Below are 18,665 nucleotides of genomic sequence, written 5' to 3'. Positions count from 1 at the left end.
GTTCGCAGCATCGCTCCTACCAGAGCTTCTCATCTTTTTATTGCTTGTGAGCACATTTCCTGATTTAAAAAAAAAAAAAAAAAGGAAATACAGTTTGGAAACTGCTAAGAAGCATTTATTGAATAGAATATCATAGAATAGAATAGAAAATCATAGAATAGCTTAGGTTGGAAAAGACCTTTAAGATCATCAAGTCCAACCACAACCTAACCACACTACCTTACTCTAACAACCCTGTGCTAAATCATGTCCCTGAGCACCACATCCAAACCGTCTTTAAACACATCCAGGGATGGTGACTCAGCCACCTCCCTGGGGAGCCTATTCCAGTGCTTAACAACCCTTTCTGTAAAGAAGTTTTTCCTGATATCCAACCTAAACTTACCCTGGCACGACTTTAGGCCATTTCCCCTAGTCCTGTCACCACTGAGAAGAGACCAACCCCGCTCTCACTGCAACCACCTTTCAGGTATTTGAAGAGAGCAATAATATCTCCCCTCAGCCTCCTCTTCCCCAACATTAAGAGCAACAGCATACCGTTAGTATCTTTTTTGGCAAACAAATCTATCACATGAATAGGCATGACCATAAATAGAAGCCTAGGAGTATGCACAACTCAACAGCTCATATCAAATCAGTGGGAGAAGATGCTATAAAACAGATAATTGTTATGTAAAAAAGCCTGCTCACTGGTAAAGTTTTCACATATCTGTTTACTACGACAGTAATTTAGTCTGAATGGAGATTATGCATATTTGGACAAAGTAGACACTCAAAACACAGGAATGATTTCGGCAATATTATGTACCAGTTCCACTGGTAGAAAAAAATATACAGAGTTATACATAAGAATAGGCAGAGAAACGTTGTATTTACAATAGACATCTAGCAGATCTAAGAGCAGGTCCAGGACACAGAAGTAAGACTTGCCTTTTAGTAAGATTATATATAAGCTTCCACGGTTACCATAAAATCAGGGCTGGGACCTTGAAATGAAGGTAGCACAAAATGACTCCATATTGCTTTCATCACCTGATTAGTATTCCAAAAGCCTCCTAACTGATTAAATCCAGCTTTTGGCATGACATATGGACACAGAAAATTCAGCGATTGTTACCTTCCAAGTTTTTGCCCTTCTCCACTGAAAGCTTTGAATCGCAGTCTTGGCTTCACATATTCCTGCTCCTGGTGGTCTTCCATATCCAGGTTAACCTGGCCACCATGAACAAGGCGCTGCAGTTCCACAGGAATTTCCCTTAATACAAAAAAAGGCTCCCAGTTATGCTCTGTACTGCAGTGAAGAATTACACAAAAATCTTACATAGTAACGAGTTCGTGCTTGTACTCCATTTACTTTAAAAGCCATAGATGCCCAATGGTTTTACAAATTGGTTTCATCTCAAAATAGCAGATAACATGAAAACTAAAATGAAGAAAAAAGATCAGCCTAGAAATCACTAACAAAATACGCAGAACTAACAGCCTATATGAGTAAGGAACCAAAACATTTCAAATTTTTAAGTACTCTGCATCTGATGACAAATATGAAACTCATTTTATAGGTGCAAACATAGCAGAAACCTTGAGTTTTTAATAATTTCAATCCTTTAAAGAAAACAGTTTTCTTCACTTCACTTGAAGAATGTGCCTCAACAAAATTGCTATTTTAACTCACCCTCTTTTAACAGACTCAAGAAACTGAGCATTTATTGGGTCTGAATAGGATCTCAATTCTCCATCATCTAAACTGAAGCCATTCCTCCACAGTTTCAGCAAAATTTGAACCTGAGGGAAAAATACTGAAGTTACAGAAAGTGAAGATACACAGGTAAGGTATTTCAGTTTCCTACAGATTACCATTTCTTCCTAGACCATTCTTACATTTGTAGTAAAGAATCTCTTATTAATCCATTATTCGTGACATACAGATAGTATACAATGACTTCATAATGAGCTTGACAGTGTTTCAACTACTTTTAAAAGCAGTAAACACTTCTTGATGATAAATTACGAAATAAATGCATACATTCACAAAATATTGCTGATATACCAGTTAGAGCTATAATTGCTATTTCCTCAAATTGTTTAACTGCAGTTGAAGTTGATACCAGCTCTATCCTGCTCAAATTCTGAGCACTGCATCCTGGAGACCAGCTTCCTTGGCTCCCTTCCGATTTTCCTGCCTGCACATACTTCCAAAGCCTGTATCACGGGAGGCACTGCAGCTCTGAGAAGTTTGCACCTCTCTTTGCTGCAACTAACGTCTCACAGTCCAGCAAAGTTAGGCTTTCCTAACCAGTAAAACTGTGCTTCCCTTAGAAAACTAGCCCTGCCTCAAATAATGGTAACGCCACTGCAACGTGCTTCTGGCTCAGCAGAGCAGGCTATTACTTAACAAGTAGAAGGATTACTTAAGAGGGGAAAAAGGCATCATTTCCTGGCATTTCCATGACATAAACTCCCAACCTAAACCACATCCTTTAGCTTCTCTTGTTTTTCCTGCCTTGATAAGCTTAACATCAACTCTAGCCACTCATCTGAACAGCAAGGCACAGAAGACTTTGTATTTTTGACTTTCCCTCATTTTCACACAATGACGTGATCCCAAACAAAATCAATGTGACAAGAGGAAAGGGAGAAAAAGAAGAAAAGATTAGCTTTTAACCTGGATCATCTCCCTGATCCGGTATCACTTCTGCTGGCTTGTGGGAACAAGAGGCTGGACTAGACTGTTTCTCAACCTAACATCTTAGATTTTTGGTTTTGTTTGTTTTTTTACATTATGATACTAGCAGAATATACAAACTTTGTTTCTTTCTTATTAATAGGTGGAAGGATTTAAGCTGTATCTAAGACACAGGGAAAAGAAAACTGAAACTCATGCTCAGACTGAAAAACTGGTAAATAAAAGCTGGAAAAAAAAAGCTATCTTCATATTATCAGCTAGGATGCATTTCAATTGTATAAGGAAGAAAATAAGGAATAATTTAATAGAAAAGATGACCTGATTTTTCCCACATTCGATCTTGAGTCAGAGTAGACTATTCCACAAACTGTGTCAAGTACAGCAAAGAAGGGTCAAGATGAGAAGATGGGAGTAACCTGCATAGAGAGGATTTACAAAACCAGCCATTTATAATTTGTGCAACAGAATGGTTTAATAAATTTCAGCCACTCTCATGAAAGCATGCAAAAAATGATTGCAAAGATGGAGAAAAGCTTTTTTTCCCCCCTTGCTGATTCTCAAATAGTGAAATCAGCACTTTCTCAGCTGTGAGTGGGCACCCTGTCTCTGACTTGAGCCTTCCTTCCTCGCTAGTTAGTCTGCTATAGAAGGAAAACCATGCATTTTCCACCACACTGAAAACAATTTGCAAAGAGAAGACTCTAGCATAAACTGCATGCAGATGATATAAAAAAATTATAAAGGCATAATGAGTATTATTATTAAAGAAGAAAGAGATTATTTTAGATTATCTATTTTCAGAAACAACTATGCCTGAAGTTAGCTTCAAAATTTAAGACAATTTTGAACTTGAATCACATCTAGAGAAAACTAGTTTCCATTAACAAAAAAATAAATTCTTCAGAAATGTTAAAATAACTGTTTTTTGTATTTTGAATTAATTTTGTTTTCAAGTATTTACCATAAAAAAGCAAAGGGTGACATTCACAGAACTGCCACTATGCTCAAATCCACTTTTAGCTGGTCAATAGACAGGATGTGAACTGCTTGGTTTCAAAATCACGAAAGTGATTTGATCACGAGTGCTCAAATAAATCTGCAACAGAGTTCAAGCATGTCTGTGGTAGCTCAGATGCATTTGGGGGAAAAAGTCTTTGGTTAAGACGTGCTTACCGTAAGAAATGAAACAAATCTGTCAAACAATTACTTGTTAGTCAGCCTCACCCCTCAATCCCTGGGAAGGGACTGGAGCATCTAAACCTGGAAAACATTTTCCAGGCATAGGAAAGACATCAAATTCATCACAAGCAGTCAGCATGGATTTACCAAGGAGTTGTGTTTGACCAACTTCTGTAATGACATGACTGGCCTGGTAGATGAGGGGAGAACAGTCAACACTGCCTACCTGGAGATCCTCATAGAGAGACTGTTAAAGTTTGGGCTGGATGAGCAAACAGTGACCTGGACTAAAAACTAGCTGAACAGACAGGCCCAGATGGTGGTGATGAGTGGAACAGTTTGGTTGGAGGCTAGTAACTAACAATGTACTCCACAGGCCAACAGTGGGTCTAGTCCTGTCTAGAGCCTTCGTTAGCGATCTCACCAATGGAACAGAGTATATCCTTAGCAAGTTTGAAGATGACACAAAACTGGGAAGAGTAGCTGATACACCAAAGGCTATACCATTCAGACACCTCAACAAGCTGGACAGGCTGGAGGGCTGACAGGAACCTCATGAAGTTCAACAAGAAATGCAAAGCTCATCATCTGGAGAAGAAAACATCCCAGTCAGTACCACACTGAGGGGCACTTACTGGAAAGCAGCTTGGCAAAACCTTAGAGGACACCAAGTAGAACATGATCCAGCAATGTGTCTTTGCAGTAAAGGTGGCTAACGGTATCCTGGACTGTATTAGGCTAAGCTTTGCCAGTAGTTGGCTGGGGAGGCCACATCTAGAGCACTGTGTCCAGTTTCGGGCTCCCCAGTACAAGAGAGACACAAACATAATGGAGAATGTCCAGCAAAGGGCCACAGAGATGAAGGGAATGGAGCAATGTGGAGAGTCTGACACTGAGCTGGGTTTGTTCAGCCTGAAGAAGGGAGATTTCATCAGTCTGTAAATACCTGAGGGTGCAAACAAGACAAAGTCAGGCTGTGTACACTGGTGTCCAGTGCCAGGACAAGAAGAAATGGGCACAAACTGCAACACAGGAGGTTCCCTCTGAACATCAAGAAGCATTTCTTTATTTCGCAGGTTTCTGAGCAATAGAACAACATGCCTCAAGAGATTGTGGAGTCTCCTCCTCAGAGATTTTCAGAAGTTGACTGAAGATGGCATCCTGGGCAAAAGGCTCTAGGTGCCCCTCCTTGAGCGGTACAGTTGGACCAGATGACCTGAACAAAGACCTTCCCAATCTCAACAATTCTGTGAAACCATGAATAAGAACCCTGCTAACTGCATTCAAGTCATAATCAAGGCAGTCTCTCCCTACAGTTTTGAAGAAATCCTTCATTTTTCTGGCTTTCCTACATTTCAACTATCTGCACGGTCTTAACACTAAGAAAAAGGTAACTGACAAAATAAAGTTGTGGTATCGTTTAACATACAGATGACTTGCTTTTCTTAATTATGAACTACCCAAAAATCATTATTTTAATTTATTATTATTATTATTATTATTGTTTTACCAAGCATGGTAAAGGCATTCAGGTGGTAGGTATTTACTAGTGAGTAACTGTCATTTCCAGTATGCGTACAGAGTAAAAAATATTAAACAGAAATCACTAATTACCAAGGGATTTTGATTAACCCAAATCAGTTCTGTGAATGCCTACAGGTCTTAACAGCTGTTGCATCTCTTCTCTGCATCAAATGAAGCTTTTAACTCTAACCTCTGCTTCACAACTCAGGTCAGGAGATCAAAACGCTCCCAGCAACTCAAGTTCCCAAAGTTGCACGTGGTCACCCAGTCCTATTGCCCAGCATCTCCATAACACAGCCCTTAATGGTATCCTCTAAACATCTTTCCTCTGGGAACACTTTCACTTAATTTCTGCTGAATACATTTCTAATGTTTAAATATTTGTCCTTCTTCATAGAAAACCGCAGTAACACTGGTATTTTAAGCTGTAAACACAGTAAAGGCAGGTAATGATCAGAGACACTGTTTATGGCTATTCAGAATTGTACTTACATCTTGATTTTCTCCATATATATATTCAGAGTGCTTTTGAGACGAGTCACCCAATCTATATCCACCACCTGAAAATGACTGAAAAATATACAAAGGAAAGCTCATTGAAAAGATATCTGAAACAGTGCATTAAATTTATCAAGGTACAATTAAAAACAACAGCAAGCTTGCTTCCATGGTAAAAACCAAACAACTCTAACTTGTATACTTTTCAAGCAGAAAATTTTATCTGGTAATTTTTATAGGATCAATATTAGTTTCTAGTCTGTACACCTTTTCAAACATAAGTAATTCAACACAGACATTTTGAAAACTGCAGCTGATTTAAAAAAAATCAACCTAATTAAAAATGAAGCAAATAATCCCAGTTTAAGCTGATTCCTAACAATTCTTCCCACACAACACGTGCGGAACAACCAAGGGATCAGGCCCAGCCAGCAAAGGTTCATCAAAAGCAGGTCCTGCTTGACCAACCTCAACTCCATCGATGATCAAGTGACCCACCTGGTGGATGAGGGAAAGGCTGTTGACATAGTCTACCCAGACTTCAGCAACGCCTTTGACACTGTCTCCCACACTGCTCTCCTGGAGAAGCTGGCAATGGCTAAGGCCAATAGGATGAAGTTCAACAAGACTACGTCCTGCACTTTGGCCACAACAACCCCAGGCAATGCTACAGACTTGAGGCAGAGTAGTTGGAAGACTGAGTGGAAGAAATGGACCTGGGGGTGTTCGTCAATGCTCTGCCAAATGCGAACCAGCAGTGTGCCTACGTGGCTAAGAAGGCTATAATGGCATTCTGGCTTGTGTCCGAAATAGCATTGCCAGCAGGAGCAGGGGGATGATCGTTCCTCTGTATTCAGCACTGGTGAGGCCACATCTCAAGTACTGTGTTCAGTTTTGGGCCCCTCACTACAAGAAAGACACTGAGGCCCTGGAGTGTGACCAGAGAAGGGCAGCAAAGCCACAAAGGGTCTGGAGCACAGGCCTTATGGGGAGCGGCTGAGGGAACTGAGATTGTTCAGTCTGGAGAAGAGGAGGCTCAGGGAAGACTGCATCACTCTCCACAACTCTGTGAAGGGAGGTTGTGGCAAGGGGGGGGGCGCTGCCTCTTCTCTCACATAACTAGTAACAGGACTAGAGGGAATGGCCACAAATTGCACCAAGAGAGATTCAGGTTGGATATCAGGAAAAATTTCTTCTCAGAAAGAGTGGTCAGGAGCTGGCATGGGCTGCCAAGGGAGGTGGTTGAGTCACCATCCCTGGAGGTGTTCCGTAAACATTTAGATGTACTAAGGGACATAATTTAACGGGGAAAATATGGTGGTAGTTGGACAGTTGGACTGGATGACCTGGAAGGTCTTTTCCAACCTTGGTGATACTATGATTTCCTGAAATTGCACGGTATCCCATTTATTTTCTAGAACAAGCTGCTGAGCACATATAATACACACCTGCATTGATCAAATCCTCTGCTATGTGCAAACCACAGAAAGACATATTTGCTCTCATGTGATTATGTGAGCCTGACATAAAGAGAGATCAAAATACCTTTTGACTTTTACCTTAGCTTTACTGAAGTCACCAGATGTTCTTGAGGCTTCATCTAGTGGTACAGCCCCGTGTTCTTTTGCTTCTTTGAAGAGTTCAGCAACAATTTTACTTGGATTGTTAGAAGCCCCAGAAATTTGTAATCCTCTGTATTCTGAGTCACCTGAATAAAATCTTTAGAATAGTAACATTCATAACCAACAATGCTTTAAAATGACAAGCATCATTTTCCTCTTCCCATTAATAAAAGTAAGTCAATGGACAAACACATTTTCAGCAGCAGAGTGGAGAAGTGTCAGGAAAAATAACGATTACTTTCACAATTGTTAAATGAGTTTTTTTATTTTTAAAATACCTTTGGTTTTCTTTGTCATCACTCATGCTTCTCTCTGGTTTTCTCAAACTTCGGAAAGAATCAATTTTAAGACTGTTGAGAAAAAATAAAAGAACATATATAAAGATGACTGGTACATACTTTCCACATGTATCAGAGCTACATAATTCTTCACATCCAACTTCTGAAACCACTTACTTTTTTAAAGCTGACAAAGGACATATTTTTGTTTTTACAATTTTTTAAACAAGACAATTTTATTTCTAAGCCAGACAAAGTCCTCCAGGAGATCCACCTTGATGATAAGTTCCTCTTCTCATAATAGCTTTTTGTCCAAAGTACACAGACACTTAATACTGAACAAGCCTGAAGTGCAATTCTGCTGGCAGTCTCACAGATAATAAAGGTAATACTACAAGCTGAACATCTATGGGAGAATCCTGTCTACCAGTATTCACTTCACTTCAAATTCTTCCCACGTTTCAGCTGATTTTGTTGCCTAGTGAAGTCACTGCTGCCACTTTCTTTGACGTCCTGGAGTTCCTGTCTGTGAGTATTCCAGAAACTAAGTAGTATTAGTTTTCACTTCTATCCTGCATGATTTTAGAAACACATTGAATGGCATTGTTGCAAAGACTTTCAAAAGATGATTTAATGCCTGTTTAATTCTATCTTAGAACAAGGACCAGTTGGTAAGCTACCAGAAGACAAACGAAGTTGTTAGTTTGCAATATGCCAGAAAGAGCTGTACAGATGTAAACTCTCATCTGGGAGTATTTCACAATAAAACTCATCAATGCAAGATCTATGTAAGGCAGCCAAGCTCACAGGCAGGATAAGAACACACACACACCAGTTCCCTACACGGCAGTTTGCTAGTTCAGGCTTATGCAATGTTTCACCACAATACGTTTCAAATCAAAATACAGTGGAGCAGGACATCACTTTTTTAAGTACAGTTGTTAAAACAAGGTGATTCTACAACTCCAAGAAGGATCTGCTTTTCATTTTCTTCTCAGAAAAAAAAACGTATTGTTACAGACTTAGGTCATGGGCACTAAAAGCTCTTCTGTGGTATTATTCTTCTATTCTCAATCCCTTCTGTTTTCTTTCTTTGACACACTGTGGGCTTTGTGGGGCTTGTACTTCTATGCCAACTGTCCTAAATTTGGTGAAGGTGCTAGAGATTACATAACATAATGGCATTTGCTCCAGCAAGGCCCACAGACATCCTCTATACCTGCAACTGTGTGGACAGTTAGACGATTTCAAGAGCAGCATTATGTTTCCTTACAATTAACACTGCTCATTTAAAAAGAAACTGAAGTCAATTAAAAATAAATAAATCTAATTTTGGATACCATGCAAATAGCAGAACAGCAGCCATTTTCCACTCTCAGATTCCAGCACGATTGCCAAGAAAGAGCAAGTGCTTGCCAATAGCTGTCATACTAAGTATTTGAGATACTGTATTGCAGCTTTTTCTTCAGCTGGAACAGGAAGCTGTAACTTCATGACAGGTACTGCTAAATGGAGCTGCTTGTTTAATTTGTGTATAAATTCTGTTCTATGAAACTGATCTTAGGCAGTTTTATCCAAGAAACCCTACCTAGCTATTATTCTGCAGTTTTCTCGTCTGGTGCTAAATTCCCTCTTCCTAAGGATCTGTATTTGCAAATGCGCTTGAGGTATAGTGCTGCTGACTAAGCTCTTTTTCTGCTATTTGACCTCTTTTGAAACGGAGATTCATATTGGCAGCAGAAAATGAAAGACAAGCCAAATACAATCCTTGTAATGGCATCACTGACAGTGATGATTTAAAGACTTCTTTAGAACAATTTAAAGCACAATTAATTAAGAACTGGCAAGGTTTCTTTATAAAAGTTTTAAAGCTACATTGAATCTTCAAACCCCATATGAATTGCAAACACTACAGGACAGCAAAACCTGGCTTTATGTGTACAAACACGCCTTCTATCCACCCAGCACCACCAAACAACTTAATCACAAAGTCATCCTAATTTCTCTCACCTCCTATGAACCCACTACTCATTTATCTGGCTAGTTACTTAAGTAGTACTGACCTACATAGAAGACTCAGAGCAGCTCTCATCAAGTTTCACACAAACTACTGATTTGCTGAATTTTGAAGGAGGAAAGAACTGCAGTATTTTTCTGACACAGCAATTACCTGAATTCTATCTCTGCGGAAGAAAAAAAAAAAAGCAACACCGCATATCACTTGAAGCATCTTCATCTTATCTTAGGTGAAGTGGGTTTAAAGCACTTTGGAATAGCATATAACACAACAGCTCCCAAATAAGCATGACTAAAAAAGCATTCTAGGACACGGACTACGCATTATTACAGGGCTTCCAAACTTTTGACTATGAACTGCTGTAGAGCACTGTCTACACAAAAAGAAGATGAAGTAACTATGACAACATTTTGTTAGCTAATACAGCACCTAATTGACACACGTCTGAAGTACAAAGCATGCCTTACCCCTTCGAGTTACTCATCTTTGTCGTCGTTGGTTTGTCAGAACGCAATGACTGCCTTTTAGCTTCATCTTCATATAACTCTGCCAAGGCCAACTGTTGGAAACAGTACTCTTTTTAGAGGTCTAGAGCTACGTACGGAATGGAAATAAGACACACTAATGCTAAATGAGCACATCATCAGAAAATTAAAGACACCAACATGAGAACTCTCAACTAATTCTCTAACTTCAGCTTCCGTTCTATTTTATGAAAAAAAGCAAGAAATACTCAATATGCTCATGCCAGAGTGATGTGACACTTGTACCCTGCTTGCACTTGGTCCACACAGACTCATTAGCTACCTTCAGCTTATATTAAAGCTTCAGAATACACACACATATATACATTATGCATAATCTCTTCAAAGCTAATAAACTGAAATGAAGTTGCTAAGAATCCCTCTGATAAAACTGGGAAGCAAATAAATTTTACAACCATACGACACAGAAATGGGGAAAAAAAAATGCAACTGGAGTAAGTATGAACTAGGATTATGATACAAACTCAGCCTGACTGGCTTGATGTCCAAATATCATTGCAAATATTTTTAATACAAAACTCCCCACTGGCTGCCACATGGAAGCCATAAGGACAATGGAAGGTCCTTTCTCAAGAAACAGTGGGAAGCACATCTAACACACCATTTATTAACTTACTTTTGCCCTAAATAACATTCTACGTTGTTTCGTAAGTTTTCCTTTAATACACGATATCAAGCCACAGACACAAGGTCCATAGACAGATGCTAAGGAGAAGCCGGGAAATACAGACTACCAAATAACTTCAGGTACACTCCTGTACTCAGAGGCCCGGCCTAGGGGGTAACGACCCGACGAACAGCCCCCTCATGGCAGCACAGCCAGAGCCGGAGGCAACCGTGAAACTACGCTATGCTATGCTACGCTCCGCCCTGCTGAGGGACCGGGACGCCCCTCCCCGCCCTCTCACCTGCAAATCCCGTGCGCTGGGCGGGCGGCCGCTACCGCGGTGCTGCCGCTCCCTCCGGAGACCTGGGCCGGCCGCCGACATTTCCCCTTCCTGCTGCGCGGGAGATGCCCCGCCGTCCGCCATCTTCTGAGGGCGGCAACCCCTCCCGCGGGTCGCCTTGGGCGGGGCCAGCGCCGCGCGGCACTTCCGGCTGCCATGGCAACGGAACGGCCCCGCCCACGGGGCTGTTTCCATGGAGACGGATGGAGGCCCGCTGCCATCGGAGAGGGCCTGGGCGGCGGGCTTCGTGCCTGTGTGCCTGTCCGCGTCCTCTCCTCCTCCTAGCAGAGGCAAAGCAAAGCTGCATTCATAAGCAAAGCAAAATAAGTCTTTGTTCACAACTTCCCGTTGGTGGGCAGAGATTTAGACGTTTCCAGGAGAGCATTGCTTCATCACTGCTTCAACTCTTTACAAAGATAGGTAACATCAGGACAAGGGGAAGTGGTTTAAGTTGAAGGAGGGAAGATTTAGTCTGGATAACAGGGGGGATTTTTTTACAGAGAGAGTGATGAGGTGCTGGAACAGGCTGCCTAGAGAGGTTGTGGATGCCCCGTCCCTCGAGGTGTTCAAGACCAGGTTGGATGGGGCCCTGGGCAGCCTGGTCTAATACCAGATGTGGAGGATGGTGGCCCTGCCTGTGGCGGGGGGTTTGGAGCCTGATAATCCTTGAGGACCCTTCCAACCCAAGCCATTCTATGATTCTGTGATCATATTCAAGGATTCCTTAGGAATACAAACAGCATCAACACAAATGTCCATCTTCCGTTAACCAGTGCATGCAGTGTTGTATGGTATGGGATATCCTTTCAGCTGCTTGGGGTCAACTGTCCTGGCTGTGTCCCCCTCTGACTTCTTGCCCACCCCAGCCTCCTCACTGACAGGGCAAAGTGAGAGGAAGAAAACCTCCGTGCTGTGAAAGCACTGCTTAGTGAGAACCAAAGCTCGGGTGTGTCGTCAATGCTGCTTTAGTCCCAAATGCAAACACAGCACCTGGGGGCTGCTATGAAGAATATTAACGCCATCTCAGCCAGATCCAGTACAATGAACCCCTGACATTTTGGTTGAATATTTCATATCCTAAGCTGTACTGAAATAAAACAATGTAGTGTGAGAAGTAAAACTTGGAATGACCCTAAGTACAACTATTGAAGAACAAGTAATGTTTGAAAGTGTGTGTTTTCGGTTTCCCAAGAATGAATGTAAGAAAAAAAGGAAAACAAGGCAGTGAAAGAATATACGTATAATGAATATATTTTATATGTAATGGAAAACAAGTATTGGTAACAGTACAAGTAGAAATCAATGGATCGGTTCCAATTAGATATTTCATTAAGGAGTAGATCCATTGTATATGCACACAAATAAATCTCTGTGAGGCCAGCTGAGATGACTGGCAGTTGAAGAGTTTTGTAATGCAAATTAGTGAATGTGCAAGTGATTGCAGTGTGCAGTTGGCTACTTGGGATTTCATCTGAAATTGTGAATTGACAGCTAACATCACTAATTATCCAGCATTCACACAAAATGCTCTATTAATCCTCAACTGAAATGAAGGGGGAACTTTCCTTAGCACGTGATGGTGACCTGTGTGCTAAGCTGAGATATTTCTAAAGCAGACAGCTGGATGTGATTCACACTCTGTTGAAATAGCCCGCTAACATTTGTTTTCAATGCCATTCAGACAAAAACCTACCGCTTTCTCTAGTGAGTCTGTCTAGACCCTGCTTACCATAGCTTACACTTCAGAAATGCTGGGGGCTGTGGTTAGCGGAGCTGGGGTCACACACAACCTTTTAATGCAGTTTAACTGTGCACCTGTGCTTGTGTCTTCTTAGTAAGCCAACTCTTTGGTGAGTATGCAGACTGGAGGATCTGCTCAGCTGATCAGCAGCAAGGAAAATCTGCTCCAGCATGCAGATCACTCTCATAGGTCAGTACTGCCTGCTATACAGTGGTGTCAGTGTTGATCTTAGTGACACCATAGGTGCATGTGATTGCTTTTCCCTGCAGAATCTATTCAGGTGTTTGACAAAGAACAGCACAACTGAAGGTTGCACAGATAATAAATTTCACATAGCTCTCACATTCTCAGCTCTATATGCCAAATCATGTGTGCTTGTAAAGAATTTTTTGTCCTTACTTAGGGAAAAAAGTGAATAGAAGTAAGATTCAACTTCAGTTGGCTCCTGCACTTGAAGCCTTTGTATGAATATGTAAAGAATAAAAATGCAGTCATGTGCTGTTCCATTCAGTCTTCTCTGAGTAGTTCCTTCTTCTTCATGAGCAATGTGCAGCTGTTGTCTGAGGGAAAGTGTCCTGTGGTGATACAGACTGGATTTGCAAAGAGGATGTCTAAACTGTAATTGCTTTGAAAAGCCAAATGACTCTATTATTAAATCAGTTGTGAATTTGTATTTATTTATTTATTTATTAAATAAATAAGTGTCTCATATTTTGACAGGCCTATCTACCCTAAACATTGGCATTATTCCCATCTGTCTTTCTGTGTGATTGCCTCCTCTTTGGTTAAGGCTGCCGGCGACATTTTCAGAGATCACCTGAATACAGATTAGCACATATATATATTTTTTTTTTCTCAGTGAAATTTATGTAATCTCAGACATCTGGAAATTTTAATCTGCCTATCCCAAGCAATCATTTTGATTTTTATAACATTATTATTGTGACCAATGCTTTCTTTCACAGTAATAGATTGAAAACAACTAATCGCAATCTGTTGGCTCTAGTTCCTTAAATAAAATTGGTTCTGTATTTTTCTTTATGTCTTAAATACTCCACAATTATCAGAGAGATTTTTTCTCCTGGTTATTAAAACTAACATCATTTTACAGTCTTCTGTTTGGGAATAACTTAGGTAATGGACAACAAGTCTTTTATTTTCAAAATCTTACTGCAGTTGTTGCTGTCCAGAAGTAGGTATATAATTAGAAAGCAAGTAAAAATATTGAAAAACAGGAGTTAAACAAGCCCCTCTTTGATCTTTTGGATATAACATAAAAGCAAAGAAGAAAAGGTAAGAATAAAGTTATCATGTACATAAGATTAATAGCAATGTATCTAGAAAGATATTTAAAATAAAAACATTGGAGAAACTTTAAAAAGAGTGATCAGGATAGGGATGGGAAAATATGATATTTTTATGTTTATAGCATTAAGGAACAACTGGGCTAATGGGCTTAGAGGCTGGGATAGAGAGCTGAGACTTGGCGTGAGTAATACTTTTTGGACCAAGATCAAAACACTACTGGCACTGTAGGGTCAGGTCTTTGAACTTCAGGGATTTGTGATGCCAAATTATATTTACTGTCTACAAAAAATCTGCAGAAAAAATCTAAGATACAACATGGTTACACATTGACACACTGGGATTACCACGAATCTCAGAAATATAAAGGATACCTTTTTATCTGCTAGACAGCACATAAGTCTGGATTTTGTTTTTAATAATTTACAAAACAGGAATACGTATATGCTAAAAAAAAAATGAATAAGAAGTATCTATTTAAATTGAAAAACGTCTGAGTTTTGTATATATCACCAGATCTAGTGGATGGCAACCCTGCCCATAGCAGGGGGGTTGGAACCGAATGATCTCTAAACCATTCTGTGATTCCATCATTCTGTGATTCTATGCTTCTGTGATTCTACAATTCTATGATTCTATGGTATACCTAGAGAGATGGGAAGATCTGAGAATGTAACTAGTTTACCAAGTCATGGTACATTCCTTATCTAAACGTAGTTCAACTGGCAGAGTGCTAGCTGCATCTAGTTTAGAATCCTTTATACAGTCTGCTAACTTTTTCTTGGAGGAGATATAGAATAATGATGTATTTACTCACCAAGCACCTATTTCTGCTCTTTGAGGAATAGCCTTCTCTCTTCAGAACTCCAAATGAAGAGTATTCAGAAAGGTCTGTTGACAGTGTTCCTACATAAAAAAAGGTTGAAATGAACGTATGTCTTCAGCAGAACCAGAACAGCTGTTCATACTTGAATCTGGTTTTTATGGGAGTTCCTAAAACTTGAACTGGACTGCTACAGTTTGCTGAGGTTGTACTATGGTGAGACTAAGATTTGTATAAGAAACACCATTTTCTTTAGATTTAGCTTTAGTTCAGATACCACTTGCTAAAACAGTGAGAGATCCTGTCTGACTTGGGACCGGCCAAGACTGGATGCTCAGCAGCAAGGTAAAGCTGGAGGTAAATATTGCCATGGTGTGCACCTTGTCACTATTTTGAGAAGCTGCTGGAACTGAGAAGTGTCAAATGTGGAGATCTGGTAACTGGGGCAGCTGGAAGAGATGTTTCGAAGAAAGTGCAAGAGAGTTATTGGAGAATGGAGATATGTAACAAAAGCTTTTGAAGGCATTTCTAAAGTCACAGTGAAGTATAATATCTTCTAGTTTAGAAAGCTTGTACCTTTCCCACTTAAACACCACATTAATTAGTGCTGACATACATTTCTATTTAAACCAATTAATTTGTTTTCTGCCAAAGTTGCTAAATCCTGCAGGAGAGGTTTTGGGAGTACTGGTCAGCAAGTAGTTCCCTGGTATTGTTGCTTCCCCAGGAGCTGCAATCCCATGGCCCTTGTCCTAGAAAGAGAGGAGTGGGGCAGGGAGGTGGACCTCTGTGCTTTGTGGCTGTGAAGCAAACTGTGTTAGAGGGAAATTTCCCATAGGAAAATAACATAGGAATGAGAAATGGGTTGGGGTGAACACAATGAGTTGTCATGGCCTACGATTACAGCGTACCAGCTGTTTTGCAACTGATAACATTGTGTGATAAACCAAAGGAAACTTCTTAAGGGCTAAGAGATTCACATTTCTATTTAAAATAAAAATAAATAAAAACTCCTCTATAACAAACAGAACACAGTTCATTAAAAATATATCAGTATTACTAATTTCTAAATGTCCACAATTCTCGAATTCATTATGTTAGAATACTTAAAAGGAATTTATTTCTGTTGTATCATATTCTGTTATTTCAATCTAGAATTTCTTGAACTCTCAACCACACTGAATTTTGCAAAAAACAAAAAATAAAATTGCAAAACAGCAGCATTCCATTGTCTTAATTTTTCCATTGCCGTTTTGTCATCTTCACATATGTCATTACTGACTACTTTTATTTATTTCTTTTTTGCTGGTTATATTTACCTATAATATTGAAAAGATTTAATGATGTAATATTCAGTTTGGGCACCTATAGGTGTTCGCCTTTCATCTGACAAGAACTGCACGTGTAAATTCCTCTAAGAAAACAGGATAAAATGAAAGATGAAGAATAGAGAATACAACTGAGAAAAATAAGAAAAACCAAAAAGTTACAGCTCCAGTTGCAGCATTCAAGAGCAGAACTGAACTGCTTCCAGTTGTGATTTTATAAATCAGGACAGTTTAATTAATCTTGCCAGTGCTAATGTTTATTCATTTGGTGCTCTAGTTGCTATCGCCTTGCCTCCTTATTGCCAACAGATGGTTTCAGAGGCAAAGTACAGAGGAAGATGAAGGTTTCAGAGATCTGATGGTCTGTAGTGTGGCAGGTGCTCCAAAATAGATTCAAGAGACTCCAGTAGGAGGAAGCTGTAGTAACGGAAATATTAGACAAATTGGTCCACACAACTCAGGAAGCCAAATTTCCTCAAATCTGTGTACTTCATTGCCTATTTCCCTTTCCCCTCTCTCACTGTATCTCTCTCCAATTCCTTAGTCAAATCCTCATCTCAAATATCGCACTCTTCTATCGTGCTTCTCAAGGTCCTTCCCATCCTTCCAGCCCTTCTGGTGGTTACCAGTAACTTGTTCTGTCCCTAGCAATGTTTTTGACACTAGTAAATTTCCATGACATACCCGTGGTAGTCCCTTCAGGAAAATGACTTACAACTGTCTGTAATTTAATCTGTGTATAAATATGTAGGTATATAAACTTCCTCTAGGTACAGCCACCCGTGTCAGTCCCACTTGAGCTTGGGTTTGCCATTGAATTTCATGCTAGCAGTCAGTTTGGTAGAACTCCTTTGCAATCAACAGAGGGACCTCAGGAGAGGTATATAAACTTCCTCCAGGAGTCTTGATATCTACTGATTTGCCTATGGTAGAGCAGAGGCACATCAACTTTTGAGTGATTTGTACTGTAGTGCTCTAAGAAGAGCAAGAAGGGACAAGCTGAGAGAGTTCTGTCTGTTCGGGCACACTCAGCTGATGGGGAACATGCTCATGGACCTGACTATGTTAGGTGAGATGAATCCTCCCTCTGAGATGCTGGGGACTATTCACAGACTCAGCAGGTGAAATGAGAGCTGTCTACAGATCTTTTCAGGATTATTCACAGTGCCAGAATCCAATTTGTTTTTATTTGGAAAATGTGATGAACAAGATTACCTGCAAAAAATTTTTGCAAACAAGAAATCATCTTTCCAGATGTCTCTGCCAGTTTCAGAGCAAGCTTTGCCTAAATCAGGATGTAAGATTTCGGTCAGTCTCTTACTCTACTCCCTGTACAACAAAAAGCATCAGCAGAAACTGTTCTCTGTGATCTCAGAAGCATTTAGGAAACAAGAAACTTACTTTCTCATGTATTGTTAGATCTGAAATACAATATCAAGCTGAGATTTCCCAACAGCGTTGCAAAGAAGTAGCAGCAGGTGGTGCTGAAACAACAGGCAGCAGGGACTGCAGGTTTGGCTTGAATGACAACGGTTCATGTTTTTTCCCCCAGCTGATACCATTACTACAGCATTTTCTAATTTAAAATATTATCTCTCTTGTTGCTGTGGGGGCTAAGAGCTGTAGCTATGTACTGAGGCAGTGCAGTACTGATTTCTATACAGAACATACAGAAGAAATAGGCAATTTATAGTATTTTCTTCCCTCACTAGTTCAAGGAAGCAGGATAGCAATGAGTTATGTAGCAGTCATGAGAATTCTCAGAAGCTTTAACAAAATGCTGCCAGTGATCTGAAGGCCAGGTTGAGTTGGTTTCTTTCCCTTCGATATAGTGCACACCTATAGGAATACCTCTTACCACATACACAAAGAGACATGCTTGGAACTCGAATTAAATTATACAGCAGGCACTTAAAAAGGAATTTATGGAGAACTAATTCTCTGCATAGAATAGCAACCCTAACACTCTGAATCATTACCTTTGAATCATTATTCAAAGCAAAGTGCAAGGGCTCCTCTGAAACCAGTGCCTCCTATTTTATTATGTTGGCCCACAACATCAGAGGTGGTATGGCAGTAGAGGTTGAACCTTCCCACCAATATTCAATTACCTTTTTTTTGCCATGTGGAAGGTGGCAGCAGAGGGGTAGTCTGATAGAATGGTGTCTGACA

General features: G+C 40.1%; 1 protein-coding gene across 8 annotated transcripts in view; it reads right to left on the bottom strand.

Moving 5' to 3' along the window:
- The window catches only part of UBXN2B (UBX domain protein 2B), a 52,711-nt gene extending 41,307 nt beyond the window's left edge, over positions 1-11,404 (bottom strand). For 6 of the 8 annotated variants that reach the window (XM_046925491.1, XM_046925477.1, NM_001396702.1 and 3 more), the window contains exons 1-7: positions 11,258-11,404; positions 10,272-10,363; positions 7,788-7,859; positions 7,447-7,606; positions 5,882-5,959; positions 1,676-1,785; positions 1,118-1,255 (exon numbers count right to left, since the gene is read on the bottom strand). In XM_046925491.1, the coding sequence (XP_046781447.1) occupies positions 1,118-1,255; positions 1,676-1,785; positions 5,882-5,959; positions 7,447-7,606; positions 7,788-7,859; positions 10,272-10,363; positions 11,258-11,380 (773 nt within the window). In that variant the 5' untranslated portion in view covers positions 11,381-11,404. Of the gene's footprint in view, positions 1-1,117; positions 1,256-1,675; positions 1,786-5,881; positions 5,960-7,446; positions 7,607-7,787; positions 7,860-9,850; positions 9,971-10,271; positions 10,364-10,965; positions 11,215-11,257 lie in introns of those variants that run through there. The other 2 variants (XM_046925498.1, NM_001396703.1) reach the window with 2 other exon arrangements.
- Positions 11,405-18,665: the final 7,261 nt, after the last annotated feature.

The sequence above is a fragment of the Gallus gallus genome, chromosome 2, assembly GCF_016699485.2.
Source record: "Gallus gallus isolate bGalGal1 chromosome 2, bGalGal1.mat.broiler.GRCg7b, whole genome shotgun sequence".
Classification (NCBI taxonomy): Eukaryota; Metazoa; Chordata; class Aves; order Galliformes; family Phasianidae; genus Gallus; species Gallus gallus.
Note: the sequence above shows the minus strand (reverse complement) of the source record. Positions and strands in the feature narration are given on the sequence as shown.